Source organism: Anser cygnoides, chromosome 6 (assembly GCF_040182565.1).
Source record: "Anser cygnoides isolate HZ-2024a breed goose chromosome 6, Taihu_goose_T2T_genome, whole genome shotgun sequence".
NCBI lineage: Eukaryota > Metazoa > Chordata > Aves > Anseriformes > Anatidae > Anser > Anser cygnoides.
In genome coordinates, this window is record NC_089878.1 from 25,976,035 (window position 1) to 25,997,938 (window position 21,904).

General features: G+C 42.2%; 1 protein-coding gene across 20 annotated transcripts in view; it reads right to left on the bottom strand.

Annotated features, from left to right (window-relative positions):
* The window catches only part of KALRN (kalirin RhoGEF kinase), a 502,830-nt gene that overhangs the window by 19,534 nt on the left and 461,392 nt on the right, over positions 1–21,904 (bottom strand). For 15 of the 20 annotated variants that reach the window (XR_007166315.2, XM_048072237.2, XM_048072236.2 and 12 more), the window contains 9 exons: positions 21,086–21,178; positions 19,973–20,023; positions 19,576–19,653; positions 18,537–18,722; positions 14,926–15,097; positions 10,341–10,579; positions 9,185–9,432; positions 5,827–5,950; positions 4,463–4,522 (listed from right to left, as the gene is read on the bottom strand). Coding sequence is in view for 18 of the 20 variants with exons in the window: in XM_048072237.2 (XP_047928194.2) it covers positions 4,463–4,522; positions 5,827–5,950; positions 9,185–9,432; positions 10,341–10,579; positions 14,926–15,097; positions 18,537–18,722; positions 19,576–19,653; positions 19,973–20,023; positions 21,086–21,178 (1,251 nt within the window). In the remaining 2 variants the exon portion in view is untranslated. Of the gene's footprint in view, positions 1–4,462; positions 4,523–5,585; positions 5,671–5,826; positions 5,951–7,031; positions 7,051–9,184; positions 9,433–10,340; positions 10,580–14,925; positions 15,098–18,536; positions 18,723–19,575; positions 19,654–19,972; positions 20,024–21,085; positions 21,179–21,904 lie in introns of those variants that run through there. The other 5 variants (XR_007166316.2, XM_066999769.1, XM_048072242.2 and 2 more) reach the window with 5 other exon arrangements.

The following is a 21,904-nucleotide window of genomic DNA, read 5'->3' on the forward strand; positions in this document are numbered from 1 at the left end:
AAAGTTTTAGGGGGAACAAGTTTCCCCCTCCCCCCCTCCCCCCAAAAAAAAAAAAATCACAAGAGAAATCTCTTGATAAGTGGAGCGAATAAGGATTTCTCCCTGTATGTGGGTAGGTGCCCCCAGTGGGAGAAATTATTTAAAATGAAAGAATGGTACCTGATGAAACATCCCACAGTACCAGGCCTTTGGTGGGGAAGGAGGATGCCTTCTGGCACCCAGCATGGATGGGCTCAGCTGCCGCTGAGAGGAGCCACAGGGATGCTGGCCATGTGGGTCTGTGCACGGCAGGAGTCCTATTCCCTGCATCAGGCTCCAGCTGATGTGCTTCAATGGCTGTAGCTGTAGGGTGTCTCTGCTTTTGAAGGCTACCACACCGTGTTGTGGCACCCTATTGTTTTCCTGTAGATTAAGTAGATCACTTGTTTCTTTTCCAATAGCTAAACTGCAGCACCTGCGCTGCCAACTGGCTTGACACCTGATGAGCCACCTGCCCACTCCGTCACGGCATCCCTGTCCACCCAGGGCAGCAGGACTCTGGTATTGCCTGTGGAGGCCACCCCAGGGACACTGGAAGCTCTCAGAATTGCACTTGCTCTTGTTGTACCTGTGATAAGAGCCTCTTCCCAGAGTAAGGCAGTGCTGTGCTACGCGCGTAAACAGCCATGGGAAAATAATCTGTACCTGGAAAGGCTTTCTTACCAGTATTGTTCGAGAGCAGAGAGAGTATGTTAGATATGCTCTGGAGATGCAAAACTCAAGGCAGAGGAATGAAGGCATTTACCTAAAGCACTTGGGAATTCCTGGCCTGAGCTGAGAGTTGATGTGAAGCCAATGCTGTTATCCACCAAGCCATTGCTTACTCAACCACTTGGACCATGAGGATGCTAACACGATGTTGTTGCCTGCAGCATGCTCCCAGTGCTGATTTCCCTCAGTCTCTGGGTAGTCCTGAATGTGCTAAAGTGTCATAACTGAAAAAAAAATGATGATGAAGCCCAACCTACATACCTTGGCAATATCCCAGCTCACTAACCTACTGATGGCACTTCCACCAACTCAGGGTGGGCCTGGACTTCATCGCACCTTTGCAGGGCTAAGAAGCAGGAACAAACACACTGGGTGTTGGCTGCCTGTTGGTCAGGATTACTTGCAATGCACCGCAGCTGGCATCGCCCTGTGCAAAACAAGATGTCAGATCCCTACAGACGAGGTCTGCTCCAAAGCCTGGAAGCTGAATTTAGCGAGTCTCAGCTCCATCAGGTCTGCTGGGAGGACATCTGCTCAGAGAAGAGAGGTGGCCTGATGGGATCTGCACAGGTGACCTATGACCTCCTCAGCAATATTGAAACCCCACGAGGTGTTATGACACCAAATTGTACGACAATTAGTTGTGTCATTGTCCAGGACCCCAGACATGGGTGTGGATGATATTCACTGATTCACAAGGACATACACCTTCTTCCCAGAAGGAGAACTGCCTGTCCCTGTGCAATTAGCTACAGACACGTGGAAAGGGACACTGATCTTTCTTAAATACAGGTTACTCCTATCCTTCACGTGGCTACAACTGCTCCTCACATTCCTGCTCCTACACTCCACATACCTGACAGGTGACTTTACACCTTCTGTTTTGTGTAACAATTGCACAAAATAGAAACTAGGAAAAAAAAAACTACAACAAAACAAAACACCACCATATTTCGTTTCCATTTTTGTCTGCTTTCATTACATGTTGATAAACTACAAGAAAAGAAACAGCCACCAAGAGATACAATTTCTATTCCAAGTTACAAAGAATGGAAAGTTCTCTATTTATGCAGATAAAAATATAGTAATAACATTTTAGCTTTTTGAAAACAGTCACAATTCTAGGTTTTTGCTCTCATTATATGTTCTTCACATTTCTTTCTTTCTTTCTATTTCCCCTTGAAACAAAACAAAGTCAAAGTGCTTCAATAATCTGTAATCTACTGAACAGATATGTGGTATTTTATAAATAGCAACCAAAGCTGGACCTGAAAGACTGCAGCAGCCATGGGACTTCATGGATATATCATGACCAGCTTACTGACTTCTCGCACAGGAAACAGGCTGGAGGTAAAATTCACTAACACTTCCAACTAATTAATGTGGCTTCTTTGCATTTAGAGCCTGCTCTCTTTCTTCTAGCACTGGGAACGTGTTCTCACGTATGACAGGAAGAGGGATGTCGGCCTGTTGGGGTGACAGCCCTGTAGAAGAAGCCGGGTGACTCGCCCAAGGCTGTAAGTACAGAGGCCTCCTCCTTAATGACAAAGGTAGGCCGCGTGGGCCTGTAAATGGTGGTGTCTGGGCCAGGACACAGCTCTCCTGCCAGCACTCCCACAGACTGTGAAATTGTCACAAGCCGAGCCTATGAAACTGTCACAAGCTGAGCCAGGTGTCAGAGCCAGGTCTGCCCCCACCGCCGGCAGCCGGTGATGCTCCCAGCCTAGGAGCTCGCCACCTCACCACACACCCCTGGAACAGAGAAGGGGGAGCCTGGGGAGAGGCTGGTTTTCACTACGTGCACAGCTTGGTGTAGAGGGTATCAGAGCTTTTTAGCAATATTTAAGCACAAGACACAAAGCCAGAAAAGTCAGCTGTTTGGTTTTTTTTCTGCAAAATACAGTTAAGAATGTACACCAGCTGCCCTACTCCCTCTGTATCGGGTACTGTCCCCAGGGGAGACCGAAAACACGCTGGCTGACGGAGGATTTGACAGTCCTGCTCCGATACTATGTGCAGGCACAAGCACAATCACGGGACACAAGAACCTGCAAAAGCAAGGGACTAATGTTTCCCCTATGGACTGGGTCACGCCCAAAAGTCTTCCACCATGCCATGGTGAGCCTGCCTCAGGAAAGGAGCTGGAGGTGGGGATAAATGATTTTGAAAGGACTTGCTAATGTTCCTTTCCCCTCACTGACAAGCCTGAAAACTGGAACCATCACCAGAGGAGAGGAATGCAGACTAGAAAGAGCCTGGAAAGCCCACCAGCCCTGGGAGCTGCCAGAGATCCAGCTGCAGTTCCTCTGAGAAGAGATTCCGCAGCGCATGCTGAGGCCTGTGCTGTTGAGGTGTGCTAGCCAGCTGCGCTGCAGTTTAGACATCTCTGCATAGACCTCCTGATGCTCTGCCATCACTGTCTGACTTCCTCCACAGTTCTCCTGCACGATGAAATCCTGTATCAGGCTCTGGTGGTGGAAAAAGCTTGCCTTGCTTCTGTTTTAATGAGAAAAGGCTTTAGCTCCTGAGGCCTTAATCCAATACATTTCTCACAACACATTTGAGAAGGAGCATCACAACATCCATAATAAAGGGACAGGGAGAACAAGCTTTCCTTTAGCACACATCCCTTTCTCAAAGATGTATTTACTGATGCCAACGCAATTAAAATAGAAGAGAACCTTCAGCTTAATAGCTGAGGTGGTACATCCCAATACATTTCTGCTGTTTTTTAACCCCAGGAGGAAGGTCAGCTTTCTTTTGCAGGATGTTTGTAGTGCAATCTGGCTAACAGCTTCCTGGAGGTGCAATATCCCTCTTCTCCAATGACCTGTTCTACCATCTCTACAAAATCAGAGGTTTTGCTGAACCTTTTCCTTGCCTGTTTCAGTAGGAAGCTCTTTCAGCCTTGGTACAATGTACACAGGTGTTTAGCGTGGTCACCATACACAGAAAAATGGGCTCTGCAAGATATTAATTGAGAAGAGCCAGACATACAGCTCTCATGATTTTAAGTTCTTTCTGGCTCTCTTAACAAGGCATGTCTTGGTCACTCCACTAAAATCAGTGGCTTCACACTGGAAAAAAGAGTTGTGTAATGCATCACAAGTTGGGTCCACTTATCTGCATTAGTCTTGTCTATGATACAGGTACATTAAAGCAACTAATTTTACCAAAGTCTTCCAGTACCTTTACAGAAACACAATTTCCCATTTTTTAAGTGACATCAACTGCTAGGAAAAAAAAAAGAAACTTTTTCTTTTCTGATCTATATTTAAAGCACCAGCTTGGTGCAACATCGTTTGCTCCAGTAATTCACAACACAAACCTGACTAGCAGTCCTGCATGCGTTGCCAGGACAGTGGGTGTTTTTAAAACAGAGAGCTGCTGCATTTATTGGTAGCTGACAAGCATGCACGATCATTTCATTGAGCGAGGTCCCAGGTGGGAAGCAGCGACTGAGGGCGGCTATGTAAGCCTCCAGCTCAGCAAGAACTTGTTCCTCAACTTCCTCCACTGCTGCTATCACAAAGGCAACCTGAACTCCAGTTCACTGCTTGGCAAAAACAGAATTGGTGCTTTGTGTGACTCATGTTTAATTGGCACATATGTCCATGAGCGATGCAGACCCACCAGCTCCCCTTCCAGCACAGGCATTTCAAAACAGGCACATGTTCTTGGAAAAAATAATGACAAGGATGATTGTCTCTACCTCCATGCTAGTATTGGGGTCAAGGTCATCACACTCTGACTCCTCTGAGCTGTTTGTCTCCTTGTTTGGCAGCATGAAGAGGAAGAAAGAGAACAAGAGATTAGAGGAGAGATTGGTTAGACAGGGCAGAGCAGCAAGGAATTGTGAGCAGCATGGGGACGGATAACAGGACAGAAAATGTTCCAAAAAAAAAAAAAAACCCAAACCCAAACCAAACGAACAACAAAACAAGAGAAGCAAAGGCGAAGACATGCTTTTGCCAGAGGAGAGGCAGTGATTCCGCAAATCGTTCGGGCAGTACAACAGCAAGGAAGCAGGAGAAGGAAGCCCGTGACCACCATGCTGCAGCAGCTGCTGCCCTTAGCTCTGGGTGCGAGGGGCAGCCGGGTGGCAGTGGCAGGGCTCCTCTTTGCACATGCCATCTGTTTCACGAGGCATACATGAGGGAAAGCCTCCAGAAAGGAAAACACTTAATCATGGGCTCTCCTGGAGAGGGGTGGATCCATAGTACATGCTCAAGTGCTTTCCTGCATCAAGGCTGGGCTTTGGTTGTGTCAAAACCACAACGAGTATTTGTTTGCTTGCCTCTGCTGGGAGGGATAGCCCCAGATTAGTCCTGAGCAGGCCTCATGGTTGGTTTATAGAGATGGATCCTCTCAATTGGAGCACAGTAGTCAGGCACTCAGAGCAGAAGATGGAGCTTAACCCCACCGTTCTCAACCTTTTCCACACTGGGAGATCTCAGAGAGAGAGAGACAGACACGGACACACACACACACACGGACACACACAAAACCCTCTCCTGGCAAGACCGAGTCAGCATCTCTTTCCTGTCTGGTAATATGGAAATAAAAAGGTCATTCAGACCATCTCCCCAGAGCGAACTTCTTTAGCATCTCAAGGTTGAGAACCCCTTACCATAATATGTGGGGAAATATTGGCCTAAGGAAAACTCATCAACATTAAAAAGGCATTCATTTCACCCGGTGGCTTTCTCACCGCTGCAGTTGCTCTGATGGAGCTGCAGATTGGGCTAGATCAGAGGTAAGTCATTCACTATTTTCAGTTATTTACAGAACAGTTATTTAACCTTATACATAGTTTTTTAATGAAGATTACTTACTTGCGTATGGGATGCCAGGAAAAAGAAAACGAAAAACAAAGGCTGCATTTTTATCTTGCATGCAAAAATCCTGCTAAAATGGATACTACAAAAAAAAAAAAAAAAAGATAACTGAAGTGGAAAAAAAAAAACACAAGCCCAAAATTGCCTCCCCCTCCCTCTCTCAGGAGAGGATGCTATAGGGGGTGAAAAGGATGGGAAGCAGGAGAGTGGCACACAGCTTTCCGATGGCCTTACTCACTTTAACAGAGACTTTGTTCCCCAGAATATCCTTGGATTTACGTGGCCCATTGGCTTCATTTTTGCCACTGCTCTCCTTTTCCGCCCGCTTTCTCATGCGCAGGGTATGCCATGAACATGACTTCCTGTTGTACCAGAAAACGCAGCAATCAAACGGCAAATCATAGCAGGAAGGAAGGATTTGGAAAGGAGAACCAGCATCCACATTTGCGATTACTGCAATTCCCTAGAAGGTGAAAGCCACCGGCAATACGCCTATCTCTACTTGAGCAATGAGAGTTGAAGTTAAAAAACAAACCAAAGAGTTCTGCAAAGCAGATGTTGTGCCACAGTTGCTGTTTAAATGCATGGAGCAGGAAAAAATATCCCATGATGGAAGCAGGCAACTAGAACTCGGTCAGCTGGTTTCAGGGACTTTGTCTTGCATTGCCACAAACAGAGATTTATTTTATTTTTGCTGTAGTTAAAAGGTCAATTCAGTCCTCAGTCTTGTTGGTTAAAAGCAGTGAAACAAATCTAAATAAATGAGAACCATCTTAATAGATTACTTGGTCGAGCAAATAAAAAATTTTAAGAAATTGAAGGTGTTGCTCCCTACATGTTACTCAGAACATGAATAGCTCAGAAAATGGGAGCTACATCACTAACTTTCCAAGAGATAAGTAATTTCCTAGAATGACAAGCTCTGCTCTGCCTCTCAAGACCAAGAATTTCCCATTAGTGTAATATTTGATTTTGCCAATCCGAATAGAGAGAACATCAACCAGTCCATGCTTTTTGACTAGAATCACAGCAGGCATGACTTCCAGAACATTTTTCACCCCTCATTACTGTGCCTGTGACCTTACTCTTGGAAAAAAGAAAAAAAAAGACCATGTCACCCTTTGTAAGAGCAATGCTGTGTCAACAACAGAAATTGCATATCAAAGCAGACATAAAAAAATAAAAAATAAAATAAAATAAAAACACTTCTCAATATGGAATTCATTTGGTTTAAATAGTGGGCAGGTTGGGGGGGATTTGGGAAGTGGTATGTTGTCCAAAGCTGAAAGCTCTCAAAACAGCAGTGTGATGAGCTGGGATCCAGGTTCAAAGCATCTGCCCACCTTTAAGTCATGCAAATTTTATTTGCATGTTTTAAGCCCAGTGTTTGGCACATGTCATGTCACGTCTACAGTACCTTGATACATTTTACAAAGCAAGTTGCATGTAATCCAACGATCACCTGCGATGCCAATAAAATGCAGTATGTTAGCAAGGTAGGACTTGAAGGACACCCCACACAGCCGATGCTCCCCCATGATCACTGACGATGATTCATAACCATCTTTTTGTATTTCAGCACCTGACTGGAGCTGTACAATAGCTCATTTTTTAAAAAGTAAACCCATGGGCCTCCCAGCAACTGGCTGAACTGACATAAGACCAAAATGGTTCATAGTGACTGTTTTTGACGTGGCAGCACCGTGGCCCAGGTCCCCACCAGTGGCATGGAGCTGGCGGCTGGCACGGGCAATCGTGTTTTGGCACAAGGAGCACCAACACTCCCTGCATGCCCTGGCTGGACTGGAAGGGTCGCTTGATATTCGGGCATTTTTGGGGGAGGTCTGCATTAGGTGTGCAGACCAGGGGGTATTATCCAGCACTTCGGGATAATTCCTTTACCACTTTCCTTTACAATATGATTAAGAGTCAAGGATGTGGCTGATGGACTCCCTGACCCTCACCTATCATGATGCCAACACTACTGGATCAAACACATATTTTATGTACAGTATTTGTCAACAGAAGAAACAGTTTTATTATTTTTAAGTCCATGTGATCTGGCAGACTGGACAGGGCTGAAAACACCTGCATTTTTAACCCATAGGATTTATATTAGAAAGTCATTCAAGCTTCTCTTTAGTTGCAGCGTTGTTTTAGCTCTGAGTCTGAAAACATGATTTAAGACAGAGAGAAGTGCAATGCATGTGTCTTTCAATTCTGGTATTCCTTCCTGGCCCCAATTCATACGACTATATTGCAGAATTTGACTGCACAGCTGCCATGAAATCAAAGTCTTCCACCAGGAGCCCAGTGCTGGGGTGAATGTAAAGGCACATGTTTGCAGATTGTGGTTAAAGGGGAACCCAGGAATAGCTGTGGCACACGAGCAAGAGATGTGCTGAGCAATTTCTTTGGCTTAACTTTTCATTTGCAATAGCATTCAATAGTATTCCTGAGATCACTGACTGATGGGTCAAGTCACCGTATTTCTTAACTGAATCTTTAGCAGATACCAAATTATTACTTTTAGTGAATCTCTCACAAAATCTTTCCTCACATTCAGTTCTGCACCTCAAGGCACTCACGTAAGATAACAGAATTTGTAGCATACACCATGCATTACCATGTAGTCATTTTAGATGTTAAAAGAAATCAATCGGTATTACTGAAAAGAGGGTTGTACCTTCTGTATTTAATACCAAAAAAACACTTTCTTGCATTAGTCATTTCAGACTGACAAATTTCTAAAAATCAAAAAAGAAAAATATATATCCACACATTTGTTAAATAAACAACAAAATGTTATAAACAAAACAAAACTAAACAAAAAAGGGTCAAACTAGTTCTTTTACCTCATTAAAACATGCTCATGGTGAAAATTTATTTTACATATTTAAAATAGTACATTTAAAATTAGTTACATTACAGGTACAATGATGAACATTGCGACTATCCATTATATTGCACAACCTGACTTCATCAATATGAGTTTGTTTCTTTTCTTTTTTTTAAATAGTGCAAAATACTTTATACAGGAATGTACTTGGATGGGGGTCTTGCAAACCAAAAAATATTTTACAAAAGTTACTGCGAACAGAAAAAAAAGAACAAACCAAAACAAAATTAAAAAAAAAAAAGGATACAAGCTGTACAAGGAAATTGCCATAGACAACAAAATCTCTCCTCTTAGAGAAGCGAACCTCAGTCCAACACAGGGCCTGATTATTTTTTTGCTAGATGCTGTTATAACCAATATATAGATTAGTAACTTAATACAACATAAATATAAGTCCAGTCCAAGCAGGTCCATGTTGGTGTAAAATGGTGTAACGTAAAATATGTCTTTAACCATCTATGGTTTTATTTCTCTCCAAAGTATAAACAAAACCCCACAAAACAAAAATAAGCCAAACCCAAGCTATCCACCATAGCCGCCCGATGCTGTGAATTGACCACTCAACTTGTTCCAATGGCACTGTAGATAAAAATCAGCAGGAATTCCCTACCATTTGGGTTTGTTTATTTTTATTTATTTATTTATTTTCCTCAAAAAATCCACATAGTGCTCCCAGCGAAGCCAACATGGCACTTACTTGATGCTTCCGTCGCTACTATCTGTGGTGGATTTAGTGAGGGGAGCCAAGATATTGCCAGGGATCCATCCTTCAGCAGCCGGAGAGTGGTCGTTTGCAGGCTGGTACACCAGGAACATGTTCTGCTGGTTGATAGCGAGGATCTGAACCACCTCTCCTTGATTCACACAGATCTCATCCTCCTTCAGTGCATAGTAATCTTTAATCACCACCATGGAAGAGGTCCCATTGCACCCTCCCAAATCAGTCTGTGGAAGTGGACACAAGAGAAACCTGGTGAGCAGGCGGTGCTGAGGAACCTGCCTTTTCTGGCAGCAGTCACAGCAAGCACTTCATTTCCAGCCTAACTGCACCAGGGGAAAAGATACAAAACACATGCAAGTTCATATAGGTAGAGGAGGATTTGAAGCATCAGCAGAAACCTGACGCAAACCAGCCTCCTGCTTCGGACTAGATTTCACAGCTGTTCTGAAGGTGACAGTGCCAGAGCAGTGTACTCATTTGCGTGGTATTGCAGATGAACTACCTGTGCTGAACCAAATGCAGGGAAAGACCAACGAAGGCTCACATTAGAAGCCAAATGAATACTCACACATTTCATTGATCTTAAATATAGGTCGTACTGGAAAGCGGCTTTGGTTAACTGCAGCCAGCAGCTGGGCCCAAACACCACTGACAGTTACTGCCTCCTTGGTTTGTGTGAATTGTGTTGGGGTAGTGCACACGCACCTGGATTACAACCTTCAGCTGGCATCTTTGGAGCTGTTACGTGAGAAAAGGTCTAAGCTATTTAAACCATCGGAGTAGACCTCTTCAGGAATGGGTGGTTAATGGATATTAAAGAGGTCTGAATATTGCTGTTGGTGATACCGCAAATGGAAATTCAGTTCACCAAGTCCACAAACGTAGTGCCCTGAAGAACACTGGGGTCAGGGCTCCGGACAGGTTCTGTTCCAGATTTCCAGCTGAAGAGCCACCTGCCTGAATGCCAGAGCTTTCACAGTCTCCATTTAACTTCAAATCACATTTCACACCATTGCTTCAGTATGTTGATTCCTGTTGACCTGGTTAGCTGATAATTAAAGCTAACGTCACTGATAGTCTATGGTACAAGAAATGGACTATGAGATCATGTTTTACCAGATGAGTTCAGTACCTTGCTTTGTTCGTACTTGTCTCCGGGCTGTGAGTGTTCATACCCTGTGCTGCCATTGGAGGTAGATATCTTCAGGGGTGGGAGAGAGGGATTACGGCTTGTAGCCTTCAAAGGCTTCTCAGACCCTACTGGAACAGAAGAATAGGGTCTGCTGTTGGGCTGAGAGACCCTACCGGTCTGGGGCCTCAGCACTGCTGAGCTACTTTCTTTGCGTTGGTACTCTATGGGAGACTGTAGCGCTGCAAAAGAGGACAAGAATTAGCGATATGCTTTCATTGACATTGAAAAGGGATGTAGGGGGTGTGTGGGGTGACTCGATCGGAGCAGATACATAAATTGCAAAACAAACAGGCACAGAAAATGCCACCCAAGGAAGCACATGGCACGTTCACAGCTACACAGGATGCAAGCGTGTCACGCTGTACTGTGCATGAACTGAACGCAGCAGTTCATGATACTGGGAGGAACAGCTTCTCTAACGAGCACAGTGGGCTAACTCATTTGCCATTCATAGCACGCGTAATTGCACTCAGTTTCTTTGAAATTGCACAAATGAAGTATCAGAAAAATAATCCTGAAAAAAGAAGTCTGAATAAGAGATGTACAGCTTTTTTATAGTGAATTTTGCTTATCATCAGGAAACACAGATTAAGACCCATAAATCTCATTTGTGTATTCCCATGAGAGCTTGACTACTAAATTCTCTTCAAATATGCTGCACTGAAACTTTTCTCCCTATGCAATTTCTGTATTAACTACTTTGGCTCAAAGAAACCACTGGAGATGACCAGCAAGTTAGGAAGTATAGATGGTACAACAATATCAATCCCAGCAGCCCAGACCTCTCCAGAAAACACCCAAAAAGCAATATTAAACAGCTTCACAAGCCTTTAAAAAAGACTGCTTGTGAAAGAGTACATTTTGTAGTCACGGATAGAGCTTACACTCTGGGAAAAGGAAGGACAGAAATGCCAGATGGTGAAGAATTTGATATGTTTGGAGGAGAAGGGACAAGGGCTAGGGCTCACATGGGATGGGAAAGAGACAGATTTACTAGGCTCAGACTCCCATCCCCAGACCTATGGGTTTGTTTTCTGCATGTCATGTGGCTTTAATGGCTGATTTATAGGCAGTTAATGCTGTGTACATGCACCAGACTAAACCTACTGGAATGCGGAGAGACTAGTCTAGCAGGAGGCAGACAGGAGGACATAATGTCACAGCATCGGCCCAGCCAGGGAACCACAACAGAAGGAATGTCTTTCCCAACAAGAGGAAAAGGAAAGACAAACAGAACGGCTCAGCACCACACAACATACTCTCTAATGTTCCCCTTCCAGAGAAATGCAGGGCTGGTCCAACAAGAAACCACTTGATACTAGAGAACAAGAGACTAAAAAAATCAAGGAGGCCAGACCACTGTTTTCTTCAAAATCACACGTTTTAACGTAGACCTGTAGCAACCTGGAAGATTAATTGGCTCAAAAGCCTCTGCAGTGACCCTTGCCACAGAAGTGACTCGTGTTTCTGCCACAGGGACTACCCATTTCACTCGCTTACCTCAACAGCCGCTGAAAATGCTTTGGTCCTGCTGCAGATCAGCCACTGAGTAGGAGGAGGGCTGGGGACATCTTTGACAGTGATTTTGACAGTGACATTTTTCTAGTCTATACAGCACATTAGGCTGCAAGATCTTTAGCAATAAGACCTGAATGAGTACTCCTCTATCTTGAAACAATACATCCTTATCAGTGCCTTTAAAGGGTGCTCAGCTTGGAGCCCACTGGTGGCTTCTAATTCCACCGTTAACTATGACAGTGATGCCTGGCTTCCTGTCTCCTATTCAACATCTGTTAGTATTCTTACAGGCTTCTGGCAAAAATCAATGTCCGTGTACTTGCTCTCTCTCAAAAAAAAGCCCTCATAAAACATGATAAAAAAAATACAGATCAATCACATTTTTCATAAGAAATACATCCATTGTTGACGTACTTTCTTTATCCATTGGTGACATATTTTCTTTATACCTTGCTTCTTAAAAGCAGAAGTAGAGAGCAGACACTACAGGCAATCATTTGCTGCACAGTCTGTTTCTTGAGCTTAGCAGCTTTTGTTATTCCAAGGGAAAATATAAAAAGCTTGAATATCACAGTGTAATTGCACCAAGTTTTACGTTTACAAACTGACTATGCAAATACTATGGTTTATGCTGGTGCCTTACTCTCTAGGGCTTCACAGTTAAAGACAGAAAATCAGAGACAGCTTGCGCAAGAACTCACAGGGAATATCTTGTTATTAAGTTTACGTAGCATTGGCTCAGTGTGGATTTAATATGATTTTAAGGACAGAAAACATCCGCTTTAATGAAATGCAAAGCTAAAGAACGTATTTAAAGATTAGTCAGCCTCAATGAGATTACCTCCTAAAAGCCACTTAAATTGTTCTAAACTGGACAGGCTCTACTGGATACAATATCATTTTCTTGGATCTTATTTATAGGTTTAAAGTAAATCCTTAAGCCTGTGTTTTAATATAAATCTATTTTTACTTCTAGCTTTACAGTTACTGAAAATTTTATTCCTAACCCATCATGTTCCTTGCTGGCCTCACAGAACAGAGGCTAAAGAGGGGCTATGAAGATGCTTCAGTAGAAAAAGGGACTCACCGAGAAGTAAGTCCTGGGAGGACAGGAGGGAAAAAGTTAAAAAAAAAAAAAAAAAAAAAATAGACAGACATGGAAGGGACACAAAACCACTGCAGTAGTGTCTATGGAGTCCTCACTAGGTTTACAGAAAAATTTCTAGCTGAGCATTACTGGAATTTACTTTTATTCCAATAAGCCCTCATTCAAAGTCAACGGCACTGACACAAAACCAGCAAGTTTTGGTATCAGCCAGTCAAACAGGAGAATTCAAGCTGCTCATCTCACCAATCTCTTCAAGGAATCATTTTACAGTGACTGTATGAGGCCCTTTCAATTCCAAGTCATGAAAATCAAACAGCAAGCTTTGGAATCACGTGAAGCACACTTTCTCTTCTCAGCTCAGCCACAGTTTTCAGACTTCCACGAACAGCCTTTGTAACCCTTTCCCATTTTACTTTTGAGAAGTAAAACTGTGCTAAATTAAAATTAACATATATATATATATATACACACAAAACTCCACAATGAAGAAAAGAGAAGTTTTGTTTGGATGTGAATTGAAGGAGACTCTTCAGATTTTGCAACAAAAAATCCACAAACATAACACCCCAAATCTAAAAACTTGTGCCAAGCCAAAATGTTTTGATTCAAGCTAGTAAATTTCTTTATAGATTATGTATTAAGTTTTTAAATATAGAATGATTTTTAAAATAAGTTTCATTTTTTAAAAAATAAGCTGTTTTGAAATGAATAGTACAAAACAATTTTGAAATGAATAGTGCAAAACAATTCTGGAAACTTCCAAAGAAATAGTTCCCACTTTCTTGCTTCCAAACAAACAAAAAGAGATACTATTTTTAATTTTTGACTCTAGTCCTGGTTGCTTCTCTTTCCCTTACTCAATTGTGAGCGAGAACAAACTAAAATTGTTAACTGAATGGTTCCTCTGTACTTTCAAAATCTACACTTTTGTTGATCATGGGTGCATTATTATTATTTTTAATAGAAACAGTATTTTAATTTGAAATAGTATTTCAAACAACCCTGAATCTATTCCTAAAGCAAAGCTGACATTTTGAAAAGACCTCTGTTCATGCAGAGCTCCTATAGTTACCAGGAGAATCAAGCCCAGATGTTTCCTTGCCCTCTCTTTTTGTCGTTGTTGATGTTGAAAGCAGTTGCTGCCCCATGGAGTTTAGTATGGGGGTGGATGGATGGTGAGGCAGCCTTCATCCCACCTCACGTCCTCAGTTTGTAGCACATGGTGACATTAAGTAAGAGGCTCCTGGGGATATGACTTGTTCTGTCTACGTGGCAGATACTGTGTTGATACAATGGTATCCTGGTTTTGACATGGTCTTGGGAAGGGATGAGATTTAAAGCCTCTTTATAGAACTGAAAGCAGCAGGTGATATAGCCTTGCATTTTTAAAGGATCTTGCATGAAAGTACCACCACAGCATGTCATTGACACAAGGGGCTTGAGATCTGAACGTGAACCTGACTGATACAGCAGGTCGACCACACAGCAAGCCATTACCAAGCTGCCAAAATCAGCCTACAAGACACCGCTAATGGAGGCAGGCCAGCATGATCTGCAATCTTCAATGCAAGATGGAGTTCCTGCAGCCTCAGGGGTGGGCTCCAGAGCCACCCAAGCAGTTCAGCACAGCCTTGCCCCATCCTCTTTCACCATCCCACTCAGCCGATCTGGCACGCAGGACTGAGACCTCTGCACAGTGTTACTGAGGTGGTCTCTTTGAACACCAGCTGTCACTTGTGGTAACTTCTTGCATGTACCGGGCTCTCATTTTCTCCATGGGATTTTCCTTATGAAAAATAAGTTGCTGAATGTTTTTTTACAGAGGAACCGAAGATGCAAAGATTATGAGTCCCAGTTAGTGTCACAGTTTGGGAAACATCGCAAAGACCAAGTACATACCATTTAGGAAATCTCTTTGTGTGTCCAGAACCTGGTTGATGTCCTGTACCCAAGCTTGCTGAATTTCTGGATTAGCTGCCTGTAAAATAACTCTCTCTGATGTTTCCCGGCTCATTAGGGCAAACTTGCAAGGATCATTGTCCACATTTTCTTCAATGATAAGGTAGTTCATCTGAAATAAGCCAAGGTAAGCATGTGTTACATGGAGCATGATTTAGCATTACTCAAGTATCAGAATAAAATTGTTGTGAAAAGTTCCTGAAAACAATTGAGTCCAATAACAGACTGCCAGGTTATAATCAGAAGAACTTGGCTCATATTGATTTAGGCAGATAGATCTTAAGCTGAAATACGATGCTTAATAAAGCTGTTACAGATGTACCAGACATCCATCTGTCTTGTCTTCAATTACAATTTCTATTTTAAGGTGACACAGACTTGACTGATGTGCTAAAAAGTTACTGTAACACAAAAACATAGTTAAACTGTTCCTATTAAGATGTTAATAAGGTCTATCATTCCCCCAGTTTAAATGAGTTTACATTTCTTATCCTCCATGGAAAGAAAGTCTCAGTCTTTAGACTATTTAAAGACTGGAATGGACACTGTACGGGGATATACCAAAAAAAGAGCAATTCTCCACAGATGCTCCAACAGATCTTATTTCTAGAGGATTACACCATCATCTGTGTGCAATCACTTCACTTGACTGTAGTCACAGATACTCTTCCTGGAAATCTCATGGATGGCAATTTCAGCTGCTGTCCTGTAAGATACCTCGTCCTTGTGAGGTGTCTGAGTAAGTGTACTCATAACTCTGAATTCTCCTGAGTTATTCATATCTGTGATAGTAAACAAGAATAGGCTGGCATATCCTTTCTGCTTTGGAGGGCAATTTGGGGTTACTATAACGGAATCATGACAAGGACAAGTTAATTTACAAGATAGCAACTGAAATTCCCATCCATGTGACTTCACAAGTTAGTCCCCATGCAGGGAAAAAAAAAAAAAAAAAAAAAAAAGACCCACAAACCAAAAAAGGAGGGTCCTCACTGTCAAAGACAGATAGCTCTGAAGACTAAGATCATCACACCCCTCTAGGTCTCCCTCCTATTGCTCTGAACGTCATTCAAGGTATGGAGAAATCCACTCCACATCTGAATGCTGTCCAGCACTCAAACTGCAAGACAGAAGGAGCCTCTTCCCCCTCTTCTGGGGGTCCCTGTGGAGTTAGTGGGACAGGCAGAAACTCTTCTGACATGAAGACAAGGAAAGGAGTGGACAGCGAGCCTGGTCAGTGCCTCTTCTGAACTCTTGCTCTTCTGGCTGACAGCCAAAGCAAGCAAGTCAATCCTGGTATGACTCTAAGAAAAGGACTCGCAGGTCAGAGTCCCACACCTACTGTTTGTGTCTCAGTGAGACGCATTTACCAAGGCTACCCATGTAGGTATTTTGAAACCTTGAAAGGTATCCAACTGAGAAATGTCCAAGAAGGGATGTGCTATTTCTGAATGCCAACTACCTCACTGCATAAAGAAGGGCTCTTTGCTAATGTAGGCCATCATGATGAAGCTTCTGTCACTGTCTAAGTGTGGCAGACCTTGGAGACAAGTATTTGGGAACCTGATCTCCTTGGCAGACCTGAATGGCTCCATCTGAAGTCATATGCACTTCTTACCCTAACAGAGAGGCCTCGGTGCTCAGCAGTGGCTGTGACACAGAGGAATGAAATGGGACCTCTGGTGCTGGTGAGGTCCTCCTGCTGTGTGGGAGGATGTGCTCAGCAGGGAAACAGCCTACATCTCTCAGGGAGTGTCTCCCAGGGAACTGGACAAGCGTGACCAAAGACAGTACCGAAGCATTGCAATGGCCCACGTGCCATAAGATGGCTAGGCAACCTGATAGTTAGTGCTAAGATAGCAAGATAGTAAAGAAAGCACGTAAGAGCCAATATAGGGAATGGTCCTATCCCTGCAGGAAGGCACGAGAGCACAGCAAAGGCAGGCAGAAGCTGAAGCAGGGGCTGGGAGCAGGCTGTGAGTGCTGCTGGTGCACAGACTCCCTGCTGCAGTGGGGGCGACGCACATGGAGCCACGGGGGATCCCACATTTGCTGCAGGCACAGGAGTATGAGCTGTTTGCCAAATGGAAGAAAACAGGGACTGGAAAATTGTCACACACAAATTTTAAAGCAACTCAGGCAGTGGGAACAGCATTATGTTCATAAGCTGTTTAACTAGAAAAGCAACCCATACCCTTGAGGCAAGCTAATTTTATTGACATTAGAAGAGATTTATTTTTCTCTCTTTATCTACAATATACAATTCAGGAATTGTTTCCTGCAGATAAAAGCTTCATTGTTATACATACAATAAACTGAAGCAAAAATGATTTACATTATTTCTATCTCCAACTTTAATCATGATTTAAATCAGCAGCAGGATAAAACCAAAGCTGATCATCTAAATCAAGATTAATGTTTATTTGTACACTTCAGATTTTTCCTTTATAACTTATTACTTGGTTGGAAACTATGAAATACAACGACTTGAAAATGGATATGCTTTTCAGTAAATGCTGCAGTCTCTGTCAGCCAAGAAGATGCCTATTATCTATTGTTTATTATCATAGATCATATGGTTAATATGCATTATTTTACCTGGCATTGTTCTCTTCTGTTTCGTATTAATGCACCATTTAAAATTCAGTGCAAACACAATGCATTCTCTCACACTTCCACAATGCATTCTCCCTATATTTTAACTATATCTTTGGAAAGGAAATCGATCCCAGACTGGTTTATCACCTTTGAATAATCAAGACATTGAGATGAACCAGTGACTTTGCTCTTTCTGCAGCCACAGCAAAGGCTGTTCTACTGAAAGAGGTGTAGCACACATTCACCCTCAGCTACCATTTCAGAGTGGATTTCTGCATTTGTTAAACAAACATAAAAACCCTTGAAAAAGAACACAAACAAACGTGTTTTCTCTGGTTACTTTCAGTTTTTACTTTTGATTCCAATCCCATACTCTAGAAAGATTATTTTAAAAATAAAATTAATTTCTTAAAACTTTCTTGATAGTTTAGCTAGTTTTGTAATTCCTTTTCACTACATTTTTATTACTGTGTGTATTTTTGTTTGCTTTTGACATAGTTCTGTCTCGTGCAACACTCACATTTACACTAAGAGCAATACCCTAGGAAGGGTATTTCCAGTAATGTCACATCCAGGCTTAATATTGACTTACAGTTAGACGAGTGTTTTGTTTACCCCACCTTTTATAATCATGCTTAAATGCAACTATTATACACTTACTTTGACTACTGCAGGCTTTGTAGCAATATTTGCTAGCTTAGAGCTATGAGTGTCAGAGGCTCTGCCCTGGCTGTGCTTCCTCTAAAAATCACCCAGTAAATTTAGACAACCATGGTTTATTTAGTGTTGTTGGTCTCAAATGGCTTCTGATGTACTGAGAAGTAAATGCAAGTGTTTTCTGCAGATTGTTGTCCAGCTATGGCAGGACAGACCTGAATCACAGTACAGAAAATTGATAAGAGTTCCCTATGTGACAATCAAATAGAATAAACCTTTCCCACTCCGTTTCTTACCTTTATGCTTTTCTTGAACATGTAGCCTGGTGTTAAAGATCCTTTCCTAAGCAGTTCACTGAAGATAACTATTTGCTCAAAGAGAAACACCCTACGTTCCTTTGGTCGGGACTGAACTCCAGAATCCTGCTCGGTCACATAGAAGGTGTCCTGCTGCAGCAGCTTGCCTTGAGCTGTCAGCTTGCCCTGAGAAGCAGACAAGGCACCAATGTTACGATCCCAACCCAGCATGGTCCCTTGAGACGATCTGCTATATTTCAAGCAGAGCTGAATTCATTTGAGACATTTCCCCTCTAATTTATTAAAGCATCAATCTTTTAAATCAAGAACTCAGTTTAAGGACAATAACGCAAGTTTTCTTTACCGTCATCACCACCATATGTACATATAAAACCAAAAGCAAGTAGACTGTTTTTGTACTTAATTTAAAACACTGTTCCCATTAAGTAATTTGCTACTGTAGTGCCTTGGATTCCCTCTGGTCGTGTGTTCATCTCCCCCAAACCCGAAGTGAAAGACGCAACCTCTGAAGGTGCGAAACAGGACCTACCTGTTTGCAGGAATGCCATGATGTATAACAAGGTATGAGAAACTTAAACTTCATTTTGGAGATAAGACATCTCACTGGGTCTGCCAAAGACTACACTGGCTTAGTTACAAACCCCAAGTTGTAACCTGTGGGGTTATAACTCACGAGTCCCCTCTGGATGTTGCCAAACTTGGAGGGAGCTGTTAATGTTAGATGACCTTACTAACAGGCAGAGCGGTCTGGTTCAATGCTTATTTTGCTCTGACAACAGAGATAAGAAGTCTAATTCAGGCTTGCAGAAGCTTTCACAGACCTCACATTTTGAAGAAACAATAGCTTGATTGTTACAAGTTTAGAATGACACCTTCAAAACCTCACTAAAGCATGCAGCTCACCTCTGGAGAAGAGCAAGCACTAGATAAACAGCCTGGGATGGGGCTGATTGTAGAGACAATCATAGAAAGATAAAACACCTTTCCTAGCCTGGTTGTAATTACAAGCAGAACGTACCTCAAAGCCCTGGAGGCGACCCAGGTTCATCATATCATTGCAGCGTTTTGGTACAAGGCACATTAATTCAACTGCTTTCTGTTAAGGAAAACAAAGGTTGTATTGGTACGAGGAAATCAGAAGGTCCCTAAAAGCGAAGTGTCAAACAATGGACTCCAACAGCATAATCATTGCTAGAAATTATTCACGTTGAGGCCCTCACGTACTGAATATTTACAGTAATGTCTAAAAGAGGACCATGCCTTCATCTTTTCTTCTGACTGAAGCTAAAGAGAAACATCACATTTGAAATATCAGCGGGATCTTCAATCACTGTTAAAAGACTACTGGGGTTTTCATTTCTGCATATAAAGTGCCATTAGAAAATGCAGTACCTGTCGAGACCATGAAAACATACCTCTATATCCGAGCACTCTAGCCCAGCTTTTTCACTGTACCGCAGGAAGTCCTAGAGAAAGCAGAAAGATTTGCATTAAGGCACTTCAGAAAGAGAAGACAGAAGATGTCAGTTTTAAAAAAGAAAAAGTGTATTTAGCATGTGAGTTTCTGAGTAGGAACTTGCTAATATTAATGAATACATGTTCAGAAGTTGCTGAATGTTATAACCACTTTGTAGATATGGAAAAGGGGTGTGGATGGTTGCTGAAAATACCACAAAAAAAGACAAAGCTGGGATTAGCCCTCGGGAATGCTGACTTGGTCCCTGTCTTAAGCCACAGGACCACACACGCTTGAGGAATTTTCTTTTCCTTTTGGCATTTCAGGGAACATGCTGCTGTCTCTTCACAAGTGTGCAGTTACCAAACTGTGGGCTGATGGCAGCCTGCTTGAGACTAGTTCAAAAAAGAGGAGAAACCACCTCAGAGCCCTGGTACTGCTGGAAATTACAGTGTATGGTTCAGGCATGCCTAATTTTGGATGTTACCTTGAGACCCCTACGGATGAATATTCAGAAATGCTGAGTAATTGGCATAGTGAATAAAGTCAGCAGAAGCCACAGTGGTCAGACTCCTTGGGGAAAAAATTACCATGGACTCCCCAGATTTTCAGACCGGAATACTGTGGAAATATGTTTTGCATGCTAATTTGAAGAGAGATATTCAGCGATAAGATACTCTGAGACATTCAGAATAAATAGTGACATACCATTCAGCACCAAAGAATGGCTTTATTAACCGTCTCGTGTGCATGTACTGCAATTTAAAAAACTTGAATGCAAGTTTGCTTTGAAATTTTAGAGGATGAAAATTTATATTTGAAATTTATTTTCCTATAAAAATATTCCAACAGAAAATTATTAAAAAAAAATCTGATTATCATCAATTACAAACTATTCCCACAGATGGGACCCTCCAGCTCTCTGGACATTTTTCACAGGATGCTACCATTGTATGCCCACATATAAATATTCTTTCTTCCTAATTTTATGAAGTTATTCTTCAATTAAAACTAAGGCTGATTTAAAATAACAGTGTCTAGTACAAGATCCAAACTGCATCTTTCCACTCACCTTGAGAAGAAGCTGATATTTAGTTATTCTTTGAATGGGTTTGATCAGAAAATCACTGATGGTTAGTCGTTGGTTTATTTCCTGTTGAACCTCCTAAAAATTGAGGATTAAAAAACAATTGCAAACAAGCACAGAGTAAGGCAGAGATAAAATGTCTCCGCAGAGACTTATTTCTACAGAAAGCTGATCTGTTCTTAATCTTTTGTTTGCAAAAGGGTATTTTAGAGGATTTAAAAATCTGGCATATCCTATTTAGGCAGGGACTGGGTAAAAGTCATGACCGAGCTGGAAGACATTTGAAAGCACAAGATTCCTTCCCACTTTGAGCTGACCGAGCAGGGCTGCAAGGTCTGGAGACTGCTCTCTCCACTGCGGCAGGGATTTGCTCACAAACAAGTCCTACAGAACACGCCTTGTGCCCTTGGGTGAAACAAAATATCTTCCCATTGCTAAACAAGCTTCTTTCACATTAATATCTAAATGTGTCTAGTCCCACAGATTTCTTGAAACAACATTATTGGAAATTTATGAGAGGCACCACCCAGCTCCAACAACTTTCACCTCCTCCCCTGTTTGTAGGCTACAGATTAAAAAGTCTGTTTTATTTTGGACAGAATTCAGTTGTGGCACTCTGAAGACGACAGACACTGAGCACTGGATCAAGTATGTATTAGAAATTAACATTAGAAATTGACACAAAATGAACTTTTCTTCCCTATAGCAGATAATTTAGCAGCATGCACAATACCAACATGGTCTGGAGTTTGTTTTAGACAAACCTCATTGGTTACAGAATAGTCTTCTTTGCTAGGACTCACA